Source organism: Girardinichthys multiradiatus, chromosome 21, assembly GCF_021462225.1.
Source record: "Girardinichthys multiradiatus isolate DD_20200921_A chromosome 21, DD_fGirMul_XY1, whole genome shotgun sequence".
Taxonomy (NCBI): Eukaryota; Metazoa; Chordata; class Actinopteri; order Cyprinodontiformes; family Goodeidae; genus Girardinichthys; species Girardinichthys multiradiatus.
This window is the reverse complement of record NC_061813.1, coordinates 15,430,711-15,450,895: the sequence shown is the minus strand read 5'-3', so window position 1 is coordinate 15,450,895 and position 20,185 is coordinate 15,430,711. Positions and strand designations below refer to the sequence as shown.

The 20,185-nt window shown below is 40.2% G+C and overlaps 1 protein-coding gene across 2 annotated transcripts; it reads right to left on the bottom strand.

Annotated features, from left to right (window-relative positions):
* Positions 1–883: 883 nt before the first annotated feature.
* zmp:0000000991 (mucin-5AC) lies at positions 884–18,620 on the bottom strand. Of its 2 annotated transcripts, none has more exons than XM_047349588.1 (6): positions 18,478–18,586; positions 18,225–18,392; positions 11,774–11,883; positions 11,511–11,688; positions 10,458–10,503; positions 884–6,627 (listed from the first exon to the last, which is right to left on the bottom strand). In XM_047349588.1, the coding sequence occupies exons 2-6, from the start codon at positions 18,335–18,337 to the stop codon at positions 1,573–1,575; spliced, it is 5,502 nt and encodes a 1,833-aa protein (XP_047205544.1). In that variant the 5' UTR covers positions 18,338–18,392; positions 18,478–18,586; the 3' UTR covers positions 884–1,572. The 2 variants fall into 2 exon arrangements, with proteins under 2 accessions (XP_047205544.1, XP_047205545.1); XM_047349589.1 differs by adding an exon at positions 7,729–7,890 and having other exon boundaries at positions 6,490–6,627; positions 18,225–18,620.
* Positions 18,621–20,185: the final 1,565 nt, after the last annotated feature.

The window sequence follows — 20,185 nt, the reverse complement described above, 5'->3', positions numbered from 1 at the left end:
GTAACATATTAGTCCATTAGAGGGCAGCGTTGGAGATTTCCACCAGAATTTGCATAATGGGCTTTTTAAAGTCTTCATTTTGAACATTTGCTACTATTTACTTATTTTGTCTGACTTAGAATAGGCAAGCATAAAATAAGCATTTAGATCTATTGTCAAATTTACATTGCAACATTCAATTTGCAAAGAAGTATTAGTTCCTGTATGTTTTCAGACTGAGAAACAAAATCTATTTCTCTGAGGGTGATCATGAGAACGGACTTAACTGAATTAAACTTACAATTCCTAAAGGAAACACTTGACAGCCTTTGGAAAGTCTGATCAACTATTACCAAGATAATAAAGGACAATAGAACATGGCTCACTGGGAGCTAAATATAAAATATGAGAATGTAGAAAAACAGATGTGAAAGCAGTGCATTCAGGATGATGACCTACACTGTGAAGCAGCAATGCCCATCCCAGATGATGTCATGACTTGAAAATCTGAAGCAGAATTGTGTTGCCTTGGTGTCAAATCATCTTAGGTCAAGTCACAAAGTACGCTGCCAGAAAACTCATGGAGTATAGATACACCATGCTGGTCAAAGGATGATTTATCTAACCATTGCCTCAGCAATGTACTGATTGCCACAACTAAAGTCAACATGAAGCATCCAGCTGTAGGTTGTGAGGCTTTTGGATGGTACCTACAGTACAGACTATTAAAAGTAGATGGCACTCAGGAACTCATTCATCTGGTTAGGGAGAAACCCACGAAGAAGAATGGTGCCTGAGGCGTTATTTCTTTTGCTTTCAATACAAATTTAACTTTATTGCCTGTAAATGGAATTTAAAAGACAGACAAGAAATGGACATGAATAACACAGGGAAAGCCAAAAAGCTTTGTTAGAAAAGTCAAATTTATTTATAAAACAGACATATTAGGATTTAGGATTGTCATTGTGCAAATAAGAGCAGAATGTTAGACGGAAGATATTAATGAAATAAACTCCAGTGGACAATTCTCATATTTACAGACATTTCAGATTCTACTCCCTTCAATGATAAACACAATAGATCTTGAAACCTCATATGACAGCATATTATATACATAACTTTTGTACTTGCTGTCAACTTGCAGAATGAAATGCAAAGCTGAAGACAGAGTTTGTGCCAAAAGCCAAACCTTACAAAGTGCTTTGTTCTTTTAAAATAACCACATGTATACTTACAAGTACCGGACACCTCAACCATGCCACAACACTATAAATGTTAAAATCAATCATTATTTGGGATTTCTAACTTGCAGAGCTGCATTCAAATACAATATACTGTATGTACATTGTATCTAAACTATGCTGATTAAGTCAGGCTTGCTCATGCAGGATCCCGCCTTCCTACCATGACTGCAAACACAAGTTTGAAGAAGCAGATCAAGCAGAGTGCCTCTTTTTCCCAGCTACCCTCGTGTCTTTTTTGTTATAGAATAAACAAAAACAGGAGAAAGATTCATTATAAAAAACAAAATGAAAAGACTTGCCAGTCTCTTTTCAACAAGTTTCATGATTCTTGTTCTTGTCTGGACTCCTTTCACAGCTCTGTCTCCTTTCCTCCATCCTCCTCTGAGTCTATGTAATATTCATCATCTGTTGTTGTGTCAGAGCTGCTGTCTGAGGATTCCTCGAAAGTGTCCAGGCTGGACACATAGTCCCTGGAGGGTCGATGCGCTCTGGAAGACTGGCTGTCTGCTTGTTGCACTGCCTCTGGTGAGCTGGGAAAGGTGGGAGAGGGGAGACTGGGAGGTTTGGACATGCGTCTGATTACTGGTGAGAGGGGAGGTGTTGGAGGAGGCGTCAGTGGACCCTCTGTATCCCACGAAAAGTGACAGATGTTTATGCTGGGTCTTCGAATAAGACCTGGCTTTGAGGGAGTCCCAGTGCTAGACTGAGAAGGGGGCACTCCTGAGCTCCACTTTGCCAAGCACTGAGTCAATGATCGAGGAAGAGATCTGGATCGCCTCCCTTCATCATAGGGGAAATGCGACATGTGAGAATCATGATCAGGCTGGGTATAAAACTGTCCCACCTCAGCAGGTGTAATGGACCACCGATGCAACTCACTGCTATTACTTGCACAAGACAGAGCAGGCTGGGAAAGATCACCCACGCTCATGAATCTGGTTCCAGTAGAAATCCGTCCAGGCCGTGGAGGTCGACTGGAAAGCACGGAGCTGACAGAAAACGATCTGCCTGGTTCAATGCCATACTTTAAATCTGCATACGAGGACGTAAAAGGTTCCTTCTCCTTTCCTGGGCTTGGAGTGGGAGGACCAGTAGATGCCCGGCTCCTTCTTGAGACTCCTAATCTGATTCCTTCTCCGGGCTCGAATGGAGACAAGGATTCCCTGCGGCGCTGAAGCTTTGGGCTGTAGAATACGTTGTCATCAGACATTTCTGCAGTGGAAAATGGTGAAACAGGTGAAAGAGAGGAAAACGGTGAGAAGGGACTCCTGGGGCTGGGTGTAGACTTCTTGCACTGACTTGGATAAGCCGCATTAGGACTGAGGTTCCCATCAACACTATGATCTGAACAGGAGAGGCTTGTAGCTGTACGCTTTGTCCCACTGTTTGCATACAGGTCAAACTGTTCAACCGGTCCATGGACTGTCAGTTTACTTTGCTGTGCAGCACAATAATTTGGGTCAGTTTCTTGAACAGCACTTTCTGACCAAATAGACAAATCATTATCTGCCTTTGTTTCTCCAACAGACAATGCTGGTATTAGAATGTATCTATTGTCAATTTGTCTTTTTGTGTCCTCTGTTTTCATTGCATTGTCTTTCAGCGCCATCTCTTTCTCCTGTGTTCGGTCCTCCAGAGTTTTGGTACTGTCTGCGCTGACATCGCTGACACTGCTTTTGTCACTTGATCCACTGATAGAAGGTGTTTGGGAAGTTCGCTTCCACTTCCACGGGAAGGACAAATCATCCTCGGTTCGTCTGGAGTTAAATTTTTGCTTCAGTTTGTTGAACATTTGGTCCATTTTGTTGTAACTCTTGGTGACCCTCTCTGATTCTGACCTTGATAAACTTGAGCTTGGTGTGCTTATGCTTCTCTTTATACCAAATCGGCTTTTCTTAGGACTTTGTTCATTATTAACCTCAACTGAACAAAACCTATTTTTGCTCAGCACACTCTCCTTCATGCTTGTGTTATTGGGTTCATCGAGACTAGGTTCACTCTTTGTTGGTCTGCCATCAGTGGGGATCTGATCAGAAAGCCTGCACGACTGTTCAACTGCTGCCTTGCTCTGCGCTGAATGTGGCTGTTGATTAAACTTGGTCTCCACAGAAACAAAAGTGTTTGTGTTGTGTTGTGAAGATGTAGGTTTGGTGTTCTTTAGGGCTTCTGTAGCTGTGTCTGCTTTAGATTTGATTCTGTACACCAGTGTTTCTGTTACATAGGTTGAAGAAAAGGTATGTTTCTCATCTTCTTTTAGAGACTGTGAGGTGATATGAATCCTGTTGTCAAGAAGCTGAATCTGGCTATTTGGTTGATCCTGGGTGTGGTCCTGAAGGGTATTACGGTTGACCCCACCAGTGTCTGAAAGATTGCCTTTTGAGCTCCCTTGCTGGGCAGTTCCACTTAGAATGGGAATTGAAAATATCTGGGATGGCCTGACTGGCGACAAAGGAGGTTTACACTTGGACACATACTGGTCAGCATTTGATGAGGGCTGTGGTGTATGAGTTGACAGAGAGGGTTGGGTGGTCTGTGGTGAGGTCTTCGACTCTCCCTGTGTCTGCCTGGTAGACATAAGTGTAGAGTAAGGTGGAGTGCTATAGCGGTGTTTATAACCACTTGGGAAGTCAAGAGGGAGGGATAGGGGAGTGGAGTAACAACACTGAACTGTGCCAGACTCCACTGACAGCCCACGTTCCTGCCTGGTTGTACTTGGGCAGTGTTTGCCCTGGTCAGAGATAATGGTATCACCAACTGCGTGCTTGATTTTGTCATACTCTCTGGTAACTATCTCAGCACAGTCGGATGAGAAGGAGCGATATTTCCCTCCTTTTCCCTCCTGTATATTGAAAGTCTTGTGGTCAGGGGCACAAACGGGAGATCCACCCCCTTCTGGACTACCTGAACATTGATATGAGAAGATAGAAGAGGAGCCTAGGGAGAGTTTTGTGGAAGCTGGAGAGTTTGCTTGGACCTGGGAAGGATCTGGCCTCTCCACACTAACTGAATCTGAACAGTGTCCATCCACCGAGTCGTGCCATGTTACTCGCCTGTCTCTCTTTCCGTGTTTTTTTGGTTTTCTTTCTAGACTGTTGTAAACTATACTTTTTAACTTGGGAAGAGTAGGTTCTGAGGTGGGACTAGAAATTACAGGAGTTGCAGGGGGTGTTAGGAGAGAAGAGGCAGTTATAGAGGTGGGCGATGTAATGGCTGGAACGACCGGAGGGCTTAGGGTGGACGGGCTACGAGGAGGGGTAGCAGAAGATGTGGTGGGAGTGGTTGATAAGGAGCTGCATCTTGTTTTGTTGAAAGTGTTTACAGTTGGAATAAGGCTGGTCACAGGTTTAGAGTGGAAAGGTTTAGGAAGGCAGACATAACCTCTTTTAAAGCCAAGAGGTGTGACATTGGATTTACTGGTACATTTTGATGTTGATGCTGAAGAAGAGTGAACATTGGTGTTAGAAGAAACTTGATGAGACTGGAATGAAAATGTGTTTTTTGTGTTTGGGCCAGAGGAGTGGTCAGACATAGCTAAAAAAGCATGAGGTTGACTGCTGGGAGTGGTGGTATAATCATGAAAAAGAGGGAGTTTGGTCAACTTTTGTGTATCCATGTTGTTTTGAGATGTAGGAGCAGTGGTGGTTTTGGGTGGAGAGCCACTGTATTTACCAAAGTGATCTGCAGGTGGATTTGAGGTCATGGGAGTAAACAAAGTAGGTGCAGGTACATGTGCTGTAAACAAAGTCTTTCTTTCATCATCCTTGTCTGGAACATTGGTGTGCCTTGTTGTTGTTTGTGCTGAAACTGTGCCAAGTTTTAAAGCAGAACAACAATCAGGCATACTCTGAGGCCTTTGTGATTCTCTGTTGTCTAGATTTAAGCCATGCTGCTGGTTGGCAGCCTTTTCTGATTCAGGTGACAGAGTCTTTAAAGAGAGGTTCATGTTTTCTTTCCAAACTAACTCTGGTGTGTTGTTGTTGTCACTGTAACTGGACATATAAGTACTCAATCTTTTGTTGTCTGTCAGACTTGGAGAGTCTGGCTTTTGGTAGTCATTGTTGTTTGCATTTTTCACAATGGGAGAACTGCTTTCTTGAGAAACTTGTTTCCACCAGGAAGTTGATTTCAGATTGGTTCGCTTAGGAAGAGTGTGTGTTTTTAAAGGTGCAGAGTGATCATACTGAAAATATCTGGTAGGAGAAATGTCGCTCTCTGAGAATGGGTTTGTATTATCTGAATTCTCACAATTCTGTTGCCTGTCTAGAGGACCCTTACCCTGCAACTTAGGTTTGGAAGATGAAAAACTAGTCTGGGTCATTTGTACTGGCTGAGACTGTTGGGTAAAGGAATTGTCTTTCATTTTTATGTTTGTTGGTGAAGTTAAAAATAAAAACTTGTCAGACATGTTTCTCTCTCTATGATTGGAACATACTGGAGAAAGGACTGGTCCAGTTTCAGCTGTCCTGTAAGAAATAGATGAAGGAGAGAGGATGGGCTTTGGTCTGTGATTATGGAGAGAACTGCTCTGGGATAATGGCTTTACCTCAGGGAGGTCAGGAATTTGACTGGAGTTTGTGTTGTTAGAGTTGAATCTTCTAAAAGATAGAAGAAGACTGCTTGTTGTTGGTTTTGAGCTAAGAGAAGGTTGTCGACCTTGGAGGTCCATTTGGGGATTCCTTTGTTCATTAGAGTTAAGGGCGAGGGGAGACCAGGACATTTGTGAAGTGGCTGAAGGGCTTAAAGCCCCTGAATCTAAAGAAACAGTCTGAATCATGTCCTTTTTAGTATTAAAATCCAAGCTTGAAGGATCACTTTTACTCGACCAGCCTGCTGTATTACTTCTGGTGCCCAGTAACGGGACTCTCCTTGGAATGTTTGACCCATCTGTCAACACATTCTTTACGCCATGCTGGTTCCAAGTGCCCTGGAACCCTTGGTGATCTGGTGAAGTATTTACAACGTCCTGCAAATCTCCCTGAGCTTCTGAATATCCAGTTCCATCATTCCTTTTGGTCCGCCTAAGAAGTCCACTCCACTGAGGAGCCAGAACTGTTACCATGGTGGAAGATAACATGGGTACAGGGGCATCAGAATGGTTCCCAAAATGAGAATGGTTTTCAAGGTTTGTTTGGTGCTTTATGTCTGCTTTAGTTCCAGTTAAAGATCCAGGGCAATGTCTCAGCTGTGACTCACATGGAAGTCTACACAAGTCATTATGTTCACATGCTCCAGTGCTACCATTAGAAAGAAAGTGGGTTCTGCTCAGGTTTCTGGTAATCCCCAGATCATGGTTAACAACTTTGATGAGTTCTTCTTTCTTCTTGGCAGGAAACAGAATAGTCTCTGATGATGGAGATAAGCTGGTTGTCTCTATGGAGGAGTTGGATGAAGTTTTTCCATTAACCTGTTGAGATACAGAAAGATTACTGCCATTGTCTGAATGTTCTGTCCCTGCATCAAAACAAGTTTATTTTCACAAATGTTTCACCACTCAATATCCCTGCCTAGACACAGTGCCATGCATAAGTACTAACACCCCTTCAACGTTTTGATATTTTTCCACATTGCAACCATAAACTTCATTGTATTTTGTTTGAATTTTAGAGGCTAAACTGTGTGGCCGGGATGAAATCTTTGCCCATTTTTCTTTGCAGTATACCTTAAGTTCAGTCAGATTGGATGGAGAGCATCTGTGAACATCAATTTTCAGGTACTGCCAAAGATTCTCGACTGGACATCAGTCTGGACTTTAACTAGGTCATTATACAACATGAACATGCTTTGGTCTAAACCACTCCATTGTAGCTCTAGCTACATGTTTAGAATCCCTGTCCCACTGGAGGATGAACTCCTCCCCAGTTTCAAGTCTTCAGTAGCCCCTTACAGGTTTTCTTCCAGTTTTGTCATTTTATCCATCATTCTACCAATTCTGACAAGCTCCCCTTTTTTTGCTAAAGAAAAGATCCCCCACAGCATCATGCTGCCACCACTATGTTTCAGTTTGGGAAGGGTGAAGTGCAGGATGAGTTTTCTACCACACCTAGTTTTGTATGTCTCAAATGTTCAATTTCGGTCCCAACTGGGTCCCTAACATGGCTTGTGGCAAACATTAAACAACATTTCTTATGATTTCGTTTAAATAATTGTTTCATTTTACCCACTCTTCCAATTGTGGAGTGCATAACCAATAGTTGTCCTGTCAAAATATTACCCCACCTGAGCTTTGGATCTCCGCAGCTCTTTCAGAGATACATAATAATAATAATTCATAACATAACTTAATCCTGCATTAATCGTCTGTCCTGAGAGTTCCTTGGTCCTGACTATTCTTTTTGTTGACTAATGTTTTCTCAAGAACAATAATGTGACTTCTGAAGGCAGTTGATTTCACAGGCTTTTATTTAGCAGTATCAGAATTAATGGATTGAAATACCTGTATATTATGCTTTTAATTTGTGAAACTTAGTTAGAGACATACACAATACTGCCAAACTTATTTGCTCACCCATCCAAATACTTGAAATCAGAAGTTCCAATCCCTTCCAAGGCCACCGTCGTATGAAATCAAGCCCCCGGTCATGCAGACTGTCTCTTCAAACATTTGTGAAAGAATGGGTCGCTCTCAATAGCTCAGTGAATTCCAGCATGGTACTGTGATGGGTGCCACCTGTGCAACAAGTCCAGATGTGAAATTTTCTCACTCCTAAATATTCCATTGCCAACTGTCAGTCGTATTATAGGAAAGTGGAAGTGACTAGGAATGACAGCAACTCGGCCACGTAAACTGATGTGTCAGAGGCAGCGGATGGGGACGCGCACAGTGTGCTGAGGTCGCCAACTTTCTGCACTCAATCGCTACAGACATCCAAACTTCATGAGGCCTTCAGATCAGCTCAAGAACAGTACGTAGAGTCCATGGAATGGGTTTCCATGGCCGAGCAGCTGCATCGAAGACATACATCACTAAGTGCAATTAAAAGTGTTGGATGCAGTGGTGGATGGATGCCAATTGACTTTAGAGCAGTGGAGGAGTGTTTTATGGACTGATGAATCAGGGTTTGATGGTTGACAGAAGGTTGAACAGTACTTGTCCGACTGTATAGTGCCAAATGTAAAGGTTGGTGGAGGGGGGATTGTGCTGTGAGGTTGATTTTCAGGAGCTGGGCTTGGCCCCTTAGTTCCAGTGAAAGGAACTCTGAATGCTTCAGCATACCAGGAGAAGTTTGGACAATTCAATGCTGCCAACTTTGCGGGAACGGTTTGGAAATGGCCCCTTCCTCTTCCAACATGACTGTGCAGCAGTGCACAAAGCAAGGTCCATAAAGACATGGATATCTCACAAATGTGCTTCTGGAAGCATGGTAAAAAATTCCCATGAACACACTCTAAAACCTTGTGGACAACCTTCCCAGAAGAGTCAAAGCTGTTGTAGCTGCAAAGGGTGGACCAACGTCATATTGAGCTTAGGGATGGGGCCGATCCGATCCGGAAATTTCCGATCCTTTAGCCTAGTCTGTGCTTAGTGTTGTCTGCTGAAATGACTCCACAAGTGATTCCCTGCCGGCTGCTCTGCTAGGTGGCTACACACCGTGGAATGGATCTTCCGAAGATCCGAGGCGGGCCCCAGTAATGAGACATGCCTCCGTTCAGAAAATCCACTCCACAGTTGCTTAACTTTATTGTACTCGATTACCAACCGTTATCAGTTGTAGAAAACGAAGGATTTCGCAGCCTGATTGAACACTTGCATCCGAGAAATAGTTTACCCTCTAGGGGACATTTATCAGAGTCTGCGCTACCTGAACTGTACAACCGTGTTACAGCCAAGTTAGCTTAGAAGTTAAAAGAGCCCTGAGTTTTACAACAGATACTGATCAAAATCACATTTGTTTAATAGTGTGAAAGTTTACACGTATTGCACTTTAATGTTTACATTTGAAAACAAATCTGTTGCTGGTACAGGAGCAGGAATGTGCTTAATTTATGCTGATCAGTCACATTGTTTTATTGATATTGTAAATATACACATTTTGCACTTTTCTTTTATGAAAAGGCCTTTGAAAACATTTGTTGCTGCCAGTAGAGCCAGCAGACTTAATGTGTGCTGATAAACCAGGCCTTTTGTATTTTATTTGGAGAGGGTAGTTTTGGAAGTAGTTTACCCTTTTTGGTTGTCTTGGATTCAATAAATACTGACAGTAAATTTGAAACTCTTCGCATATTTGTTTTCAGGATGGGATTTTTCCAGTTAACAGGATTTATTGTTTTTCTGATCTTATACTTGCCTCAAATGACCTTTTTTGGGACATTCATGCATTAAATCTTACATAATCAGACTTGCCTGTAGAGAGGAATTTATTACAGCCTCATAAAATCAACAATAACGTTAATAATAATTTTTAAGCAAATAGAGCTCTGGTATCGGAATAGTATTGTATCGGCCGATATCCAAATTCATGTATCTGTATTGGACTGGAAGTGAAAAAGTGTGGTTTGGTGCATCCCTAATTGAACTCTATGGATTAAGAACGGGATGTCACTTAAGTTCATAGGAGGTGAGCCAAGTACTTTTGGCAATCTAGTGTATATCAATTTTGTTTCAGTTTACAAGTATGCACTACTGCAGCATAAAATCCCAGTAAAACACATTAAAGTTTGTGGTTGTTATGTAACAACATGTCAAAATATTTTTGCAAGGCACTGCATATTTTAGCTAGGGTGATGACAGACCCATGTGTTTAAGTAGAGCCTAGTAGTTTTCATAATTCAACTTGTTCTAATCTTATCTAACCAATGCAAACTCCTAAACAGCAATGTAAAAAAAAAAAAAAAAGGTTCTGGCTTTTAATGCAGGAGGGTTGCTATCAGAGTTTCACCTGCTATCAGAATTTCTAACCTTATGCTAACATGAGCCGACACCTTTTTGAAGTTTGTGTTCCCATGCAGTTGCTATTTTAGACACTGAAGCCCTGACAAACGGGTTATTGTGAAAGGCAGAAGAGAGGTCCAATGACACTAAAGTGCACACACCCTGTCTCTTCTAACTGCTAAAATAATCATTAATCTCAATTGCCTTTAGGTGTCACTCAAAGATCCAATCACAGAAAACTGCCACGTGGTTCTAAAGAACTGAAAGCTTTGAACTCACTTTCGGATTTGACTGGGAACGTTTTGAGTAATGTGAGGTTAAAACCTGTAATTCGTTGTATCATGATCATGACAAATGATTTTTACCTGTAAGGTGCTGTGGTTGGTCTCAGCTGACCGTAACTCAACCAAACTGGAAACAAGAGAGAGAGCAAGTGGAATTAAATATATAATCAATCTTGTATTCAGAACCTAAAAAACTGTATCTTATCAGTAAGATGTAACAGGAAGAAGCAAATCTGCACAACCATTTAACGATCATTTCAGCTGTCAGACACATGCAGCATTCCCCTGTTCTAATGTATTTTTTTTAAGTGCAACATTAGACAGATTCCATGTCCAACAGTTTTTACAGCAATGCTGATCAACCGGATCATCGGCATTGCTCACTTCACTCGTTCTGAACAGGTTTCCCACAGTCAGATGTGCTCCGACTTTACAGCACATGCACACTCAGGCCAGCACTTTCAAAGCACTTAATATAAGGCGGGACACATGAATCACAACAATAACACACACCCTACATTCAAGATTTCTAAATAAGGGAATAACAGTCTAATATGATTGTGAGCGAGAAAGGCTGATCTCTGTTGACATGTTTATTGCAGCCATGGGGATATCATCACACGACGGCGTGCAAATCTGCGGAGCAAAATAACGTGGAGCCAAACTCAGACTACATTTAAATAAAACTTAGTCCGCTTCAAGTTCATACATCTAAAAATATAAGGTGATTTTCTTTTTCCAATTAACAGGAAATATATTGTCTAAGTTATGCAATATTGATTCAAGAAGGAAACAGTGAAAGGAATCAGTCCACAGGTTGATGATCTGAGAAGCTGTGTGACACATTAACTCTAGAAATGTAAAGTTGTACTTCTTAAAATACTTCCCACACTTGGCTCAGGAGTTTAGGCATTACATTTGTGAAAAAATGCACAAATGCAGTCATCATAAGTACTTTCATGACTTTTAGTGCACTTTCTTGTGCACACCAGCAGCAGGTAGCTCATCACAGATTGAGGGGAGTAAACAAGGTTCAAAGATTCAGTTACTGTTTGACTAAATGTTAGAAAACATGTGATTTAATGCCTGAATGAACCTTTATTGGCAGATACTGTGAAACAATATGTTCTGCACCTGGGATGTTGGCCCAGCCACGGCTCTAATGTATTCTCTAGTCTCAGTTTTGGTTTGGAGAGTCTCAGAAAGACCCTGGTGATGAAGATGGAATCAGCAGAGATCTCGAACTGGACCTCTGAATGACCCCAACGATAAGCCTTGTCCTTCCTTAGACTCTCAGCTGGTGATGTCAGCACTGCAACGGATCCAGAGTTCAACAGTGAAGTTCAGGTCAAACAGATTGGGTGATGTGTGTATCGTGTGTCAGATCAGATCTTTACCTTCATGATTCTCTTCCTGTCTGAAGGCTGGTGGGTGATGCTCAGCTGCTGTTTTACCACAATACTGGTTTGCGTGTGGGAATCGGCCAACGGATGTGCCTTGGTGTTCGCTAATAAAAAACATTGATAAAAAAAAACACTTTAAACCAGTTCGATCTGTTATTACAGAAAATTTTTAATGCAAAGATTAACATCGTTCACAGCTCAAGGTCGGTTAGATGTGGATTTTTAACCACGTGTTTATTTGATCCACAAACCGGTTTTGCCTAATTATTTTCCTCAAAATGTTGATTACCCTCAGTGGTGAGTGAAATCACTTCTTAATTTGTCATTGTAGAATGAAAGTACTCCACAGGTGCATCTAAATAAATCACAATATCATCACCATGTTGATTTATTTTATCAGACAAATTAAAAAAATATATTTAGTCCAGAAATGTTATGTTAAGGATGGGTAAGGCACAAAAAGTCATTGTTAAAGACGCTGACTGCTCAGAGAGCTGTATCCAAGCATAACAGTGTAAAGTTAGGTGGAAGGAAAAAGTGTGGCAGAAAAAGAAAACAATGATAACCTCAACCTTGAGATTCCATTTAGGAGGTTGGGTGACGTTCAGGCAGTACAGACCGCTTTAGTGCTATAGAGCCACCACACAGAGACGTGTCCAGGACATGGTCCACAAATGTCACATTTCTTGTGTTAAGCCACATTTGAATGCACATTTGTGCATTCAACATCTTTGTATTGGTTTTTATATAACATTAAAATTTTCTGAGAAACAACATTCTCGATTTTCATTCATTGTGACCCATGAGATAAAAGCTTGAAAAATAAACAACTCACATCTTGAGTTTATTAGCACAAACCTTTTTTTTCAGTTTTAATCCTTACCCTTAGAAGTAGGTCACACTGTTTTAGAGTAATCATTACCTGGCTACCTAAAACCTGCTTGGAAATAACATCATTAATCAGTACTAATTAAAGGGCAAATAACAGACAATGGTTGGGTAAAAACACAATAAAAAGATTTTCAGTGGTGATAAACATAAGGAAAGTTGCCGATTTAATATCAGCGAGAATAAAATGTCCTTAACTTTCTTCCTATCAAACTGTATACTGGCTCAAAAAACTGCTAAATGTCTAAAAAAAAGAAATGTTATGTCCTTCCTATGGCTCAAACCAAAATACCTTCAACTAGAGCTGATATTAAGGAGACATGCGATATGTGATAATCCAAAAAAAAACCTAAATAAATTAAACAGTGTTAATGTATTTCTGCTTTGCGTTCATCGCAAACATCCACCACAGATACTGAGTCATGTATCCAGCTAATGGGCAAAAAATGAAATTCATTATTTGCATCTTAACAACACGGTTTTATCAAAAATGTTACTTTGACTGAAATCTGCTGTTTTGGTGATGAAACAATATGTCTGAAGTTGAGTTTTACTAAACTCAACTTCAGACATATTGTTTCATACAATATTCAATACATATGGTAATGTGCAGTATATGCTAAATATACTGTGCAGCACTACTCCTAGTATTTTACAGGTCATTCAGGGCTGCAATGAATGGGTTTAAATTTCCCCTCCACTGCCCATGAAGCCATTTTTTTAATACAAAAGACAGTCGCCCATGGATATATAGGCCCCAAAAAGTACCATCAATGGATATTACTCTGTGAAGGAAAAATGGGTACTAGAAATGAACACCTGCCTGATGAAAATGGAGCCAATCAGCAAGGCTGGACATAGATTCATTGATGGTTACACTATAAGAGGGAAGGCAAACAGAAATTGAACATTGTATTTCAGATACGTTTGGAGCGGCTGTGGCCGTGTCAGACAGCAAACTCACATCTTCTTCTTCGTTCAACATACTGATCCAAGTTATTCAAAATGATGTATTTGACAAGTCTCCAAGTCTCAATTGGAAACTTACCTGCACAACATGTGAGTACATTAAAGTTGTTCAAATGCATCCTGTGTATATGTTTCACAGTAGCTCTTAACAACAGAGATCAAGAGATCAGTGCAGTCAGAGACTCCGGTACGTTTGTTCACAAATTCCTCATCCCGGTCCAGTCTCAAGTATCGGATCAGGATATGCCTTCTTTAAACATGTTCTTCCATTAGACCCTTCTGTATATGCATCCCAAGTCATACTAGAAAATATTGGGGATGAAATAGTTCATGTATTCATGAAAGTATATTAGCATTGATCTTTTGGTTCGGTGTTAATCTGAAATATCTGAAACAAGGACTAAGGTGAAATAATAAGAGTTATTTTTGGTTGGTTTATTACTGGACCCTGTTAACGTTTAAAAGTTTAAAAACGACCTGAAAAATAAAAAAAGGGGGGGGGGGGGGGGGGGGGAGCTATAAAAATGAATCCTGACTCACTCATCAATCATTTACACTCTGCGTGTCTCTGCACTAATATAATTTCTGCAGGATGTAACCAGTCTGAAGATAAGGCCTTAGGAGAGCTGAACAGCTATACTCCTCTCGTCTTATCACTCAAAGTGTGAGTCCGATGAGCTAGGCTTATGTAACAAGTCATCACTTTCTCCTCCAGCCAGAGAACTGAGTAAAAACGCCCACTGGCACAGTCACTAAAACATGCATATGTGCATCCACTGCTGCAACTCACTGCTGGTGTGCCAAACCTCACTGCTGCAACTAAAATCAACGCTCATCTGGACATGCTTCTGTTGCTGCAACCTCTCTTGGGTAAACCCAGCAAATGTAATGTCAGTGATTATCTCTAACAGGACAGTCACTTTCACTTCTTAGGGTCTAAAGGTATACTGACGATGCAGCGATTTTATGTCTACCTGTGCACTTTTTTCATCTCCCTAATAAAGCGCACCATCACAGAGAGCAGAATCGCACCTTACCCTCAAGGGTGACTTACTGGCATCCTACAAGAATATTCTGTATTAAAGCCTGCTGGGACAAGACAAGAGAGAGTGGAGCAGGCAGAAGAATGAGGAGGGAGGCGGTTATGAGAGCCTCATGTTTTCCATGTATAACACGCCTTTAGCATGTTTATAAACCTTATTTCCGCTAAGACATCTGAAGAGATGTTCTCATGTGGCAGAGTTAGTACTGCTTGTAAATCTGAAGGATGACTTTGTTGGGTAAAAACTCTGGTCCGCGACTGTGCAACAGAAAGACATCCACACAAACCAATTAGCAGTGCCTCCTTTTTAAGAGTATGACTCAGACAGCCTTAGTTTAGAGGTAACTAAAAGTTGCCAAGTTTGCAGGTCAGGACCCTAGAAAAAAATGTAGGGCGGGGCAGTTAATTATTAGCGTTCTCCTGGGACTGTAGTGCCCTTGGGCAAGGTGCCCTTCCCTAATAATTGGTCCCTGGGTGGTGGAACTACATAAGCGCAGAATGCTGGGCGTGTTAATTTTCTTTGGTATCTGTGCTTAATTACTTCATCTTCCTAATTAGTCCTCGGTCATCACAGCGTCTAGACACCTAACATCTGCTCATCACCGGGTCCTTCATTCTTAAATTGTGCATCGGAGATCAAAGCTGCAAATGTATCAGGATAAGTATCACGAATAAATCAAAAAACATACATTTCCCATGACTTGTCAATGGTGCCAATATGTGTGGCACCAATCATTTTGTACAAATCAAATATTTCTTAAGGAGACGGTACTGGTAGGGGCGAGGGTAGGAGATGCTCTCTGAAGAGCTGGACCTACCAGAGTTTCTGGAAAAAACACTGGGACGTCCCAGTTCTGGTAGCGCTTGGTAGGTCACATTAAAAGAGTGGATTATCTTGAGCGGTGTGTAGGCCCTGCTAGGCGACAATCCTTTAATGACCGAGTCGTGACATAAGCCTTTGTGAGAGCATTCAAGTAGGTGAGACCCGTTCCATTGAGACTTTGTAGGTTAAGTTCAGTGACTAAAAACTGATACTGGTGGCCAGTGGTGCTCAATGAACAGAAGGGTGGCATTCAATGAAGGTATTCAGCAGTGTGCAAAAAGGATGTTTCACTGCTTCTGTCGCATCTGGACAGAAATCGTTTCCATTTCGAGATCTACAACATTTAGAGGAATGGAAACTGGACTGTCCTACACTAAACATGTTCTTTAAAACAGTCAGTGACCAGTCATAGTATTATTCATACTGCGAAGATGATTTCTCAGTACTCCTTCGAAAATGGCTGAGAGGGTCAAATCAAGTCTTTGAAGTGCAGCTTGCAATCACTAAAACCTTTATTTGATTTATGAACTTTCAAAAAAATCTGTTTCTATTTAGCATCATAACCACCTCTGATCAGACCCAGGACCACAGTTTAAAATTATAATCTAATGTGGTCTGTATTCTTTGGGTTGTAACTATGTGACTAAGTATTTATCTGGAGGTTCTTACTAAATAACTCAGAATCCCAAATACTGATTGCTAAAATGTTTCAGTAAAGATGATGACGCAAATCAGTGACATTTAGTTTTTAAAATGAAGATTTTAAAATTGTTAGAAAATCTAATGAGTATGAAAGTATGAAACTAAAAGTTTTTTAAAAATACTTTTAATTTTGCCCAACGTATCTAAAACAGGACAATAACAAAATTCCCAAATGTTTTAACACTACTTATGAACCAGGTACTCCATGTCAAATATAAATTGTGCTTCTTAAGACTATTTCATTATTTTTATTATTATAGACACCTTAGGGAATGTTGGCTTTTTTTTTTTACAAATTAAAATAATTGTGAATTTTCCTAATTTTGACTATAAGCTGTTGCCGCAGTGACATTTAACATGCCGTTCACAACAGAAAAAAACCCTCCAATCTTTATTTGACAGCTGATATGTAAAACGCCAGTTATCATGACTAGCATCTGAAGCTTTCTTTGTTTTGATGATCTGTAAGCGAATGAGTAACTGAAAGGCTTATTTTGGCTGCAGCATTATGTGCCTAATAGATGTTGCCACTTTCCTTTTTTTCCCCATGAGGTCCGCTTCGCTGTGGGTGTGTGCACAAGCTGCCAGTTAGGGCTTACATAACTGCAAGGTCTCAGCCTGAAGTAAAAGTGTGGGTGTGTGCGCTCAGCTCTGACAAACATATGGAATGGCTCAACTCCTGCAAATGATTTACTCCTTTAAATCCAGTTTAAGTTTTAGCCTAATGAGTTTCCACCTAATGGGTTTGCGATGCATCTGTGTGAGTGTCAACAAAAAGGTGGCCAGGACAAAGTGAGACTTGTCCTCTTACAGTGTGTTGGTTTAGCAAGAATCAGCAGGCTGATAAGCTGAGTTTGAGCTCCAACGTGTACAGACAGTAACTGTGTATATACACGGTTGATGTGCAGAGCTTGGTGAGCATGTACCCGCTCGTCTGGTAAAATACTAACAACTGTGCCCTGAAGTAGCACAACCTGATGCTGCAGCTTCATGTTTGCAATACATTTCTGCACAGAGGCATGCAGCTGCACATTCAGCATGGGGGTTTAAAAGTGCCAAAATTCAATAAATCAATAAAATAATAAAGTATTACTTAAATGTGTCAATATTTGTTTAGAGGTGGAAACAAATGCATGCAGAATTTATTAAAATATGTAATTACAGAAACAGGAGAAATATATATATTTATCACAAATTAATATATATGTTTATTCTAAAACATTTTTTCCAAAGCATAAATATATAATTACGTTTTAATATTTAGGGACAAATCTGATCTATTTATTTGCAGTTTTATTTTAAATATGACACGAATAATTACATCGCAATTTATTTGCTAAACATGTTTAGGCACTTTGAGAACTCCATACCATACAGATCCAAAAGGGACAGAAATCAATTTTTATGGATGCACGCTGTCAAGGAAAACGGGTCCAAAACTTAAATTAGTCACATTTTATTAGTTAACTATAAGAAAAGGACCAACCAAACCAAATCTTATTTAAAATCTAACACTGAGCAAAAACCAAACAAACCCAAAACTAAAGAAAAAACAAACCTAAACACGGAGTTTAACGTAAGCGTGTTTTTTTATTTCTAGGCAAACTCTGCTTAGAAAAAAGATTTTAACATTCAAATCTACACGTAGGTTTTCAAAGGTCGGCTTGCCATGTTATGTGGTAAAAAGCTATGGGAAATAGGCTAGTATACAACTTATAAAAATGTAAACTAACATGCATATTCTACCGCCGAATTCACCTAAATGAAGAACTGAATCAAGGAACATTTTTATTTTGACGACAGGGCTCACATTTTCCCTAGGTAACCCTAAGATTCTTAAAACCACGGTTTTTAAACGAAGTTTTGGCGTGCGTCCGTCTCCCTTCATGAAAACCCGCCTCAAATCGCCGCTAAACGCCACACAGAATTAAGAAGTACGTAGCATCATGTAAAAAGTGAACGAGAAGCGAACCCACCACTCCGTTATAACAAAGAATCTGGTAAAAGTGAGTTCCAGCTACCTTGTGGTGGTGGTCCCTGCAGGGCTTGCTGCGGCGCACTGAGGCGTCTCTGTCTCTCCTCCTCCTCCTCCTCCAACTCTGAGCTCCAGCTCTGCTGCGTCACTTGTTGACATCCTATTTTAACCGGTCCAGTAAGACCTCGGCATTCAGGCTGGGAGTGCACAGCATCTTAAAAATGTTCAGAGAAATTCGCTGGGAACCTATTGCGAACATGCATAGTACCAAGACGTAACGTCGGGTTGATGTTTAACACCTCAGGTGAGCGGACAGGTGAGCAGAGCGGAAACACTTCCGACCACTGTGTGGACAGAGGGCCGCGTCCCTTTCCTGGAGACGTCGCTTCCTTGGTCATCTCCTTCCCAGACCACTTTTTCTCCGTATCTCCCAGTATTCTTCTTGCTTACCACCACACCATCACGTTGTTATGGTAATAAGAACATACTTTAAATAAAGATTACTGTCCTACATACAAGCGGAGGAAAATTATTTTCTTTTTCATAATAAATCATTTCTATTATGAATATTTTTAGGCAAATGTTAACCTGTCAACATTGCAGAAATTTTGGGTATTTTGGCTCAGAATCCCTGTTTGTGTTTGTTAATAAAACTTTGTCAATATTTTATTGTACAAAAGTTGCAAAACTCCACCAATCGGCGACAGGTAAGGGAGCTTTCCAACTAAGAAAATGAAATCTTTCAGGACTTGCTAACAAATACACAAGTTGTGAACCATTTATTTAGTATTTATACTTAGCATTTTCTGTATTTTCTTCAGTAACAATTATGTATGTCAGATTTGTCATTTACATTGAGATGTTTTCTGCTTTGTGAGCTTGGAAAGCATTCTATGCACACTGTATCTGTTTGTAATAATAGTCTTTTTTCTGTAGTGGTGGCTTAAACTTTGCTTTTCAACGTTTGGTTAACAGCTTGAGAAAATGTTAAAATGTAATTACATTTTTTTAACACATAATGAGAGTTAAATAACTTGTTGCTTATTAGGCTCTTAGTTTTGGAAACTAAACAGCTAAAATTCCCCCCTATTCATTATGTATGAATTAGAAGAAATGTGATCAGAGACGATCCTGTATTTGATCAGTTTCCCCATGTTGCGTCTTCTGGGCTTGTGAAAGCTTTATACTACTAAAATACTAAATACTACATTTCTATTAAATGTGGAGAAAAAAAAGCTTCAATGAGAGATCCATTTGAATTGGTATTTATTGAATAAATAAGTTAAAGTAACTGTGATTGACCAGCAAGACACATTCTGCCATACATGTAATTTCATTTCTTGTTTATTCACTGTAAAACCACTTAGGTTGAATGCCAAATGCAAAACTGCAATAATAATAATAATAATAATAATAAAAATATTTAATTAAATAAATAAATAAACTTTTTGGACAAAATAAGCAGGATGTCGGTGTTGTTGTGATTGGTTTAGCTGGAAATTGGGCCAAAAACTTAAATCTGCTTTAGATATCACTCAACCCTTATAAGGCTCTGCATACATTTGAAACAAAACTATGCTGGAGAAACATTCTCTGCCATAAATGGAAATAATCACGACTCTTTACATAAGCTTTTTTTCTTCTCTGGTGTGTTTTTATTTATATGTTCCACACCCTCCGTCACCACCTGCTCGGAAGCTTGACATCTCTGAGCTTTAGCAGGGAAAACAGCACCCTCTTCCTGTTCTGACGTACTGTTCTTTTCCACTGGAATTCAGGAAACGCTTGTGAGGGAGAAAGTAATCAACAGCCCCGGCCCAACTAACAAAGCAAAAGCTGTAAAATATAATGACTGGAGGGGGACTGATGTTGATTCACATCAGCTTAACTAAAATGATAAGGCAAATCTGGTAGAAAAAACGTTTTAGAGCTGTTCAGATTACCACAACTAAACCGATCTTTAAACATGATTTCATAATAAACTTATTCAAAGAACTTGTTTAATGA

Bases quoted from the DNA above. Each gene is read 5' to 3' on its own strand.
- zmp:0000000991 (XM_047349588.1), bottom strand. From the start codon at position 18,337: ATGTCAACAAGTGACGCAGCAGAGCTGGAGCTCAGAGTTGGAGGAGGA. The intron at 11,884-18,224 runs GTAGCTGGAACT...GTTTTTTATTAG, and splicing joins GCAGGGACCACCACCACAAG to CGAACACCAAGGCACATCCG. The intron at 10,504-11,510 runs GTGCAGAACATA...TCTTGTTTCCAG, and splicing joins TGGCTGGGCCAACATCCCAG to TTTGGTTGAGTTACGGTCAG.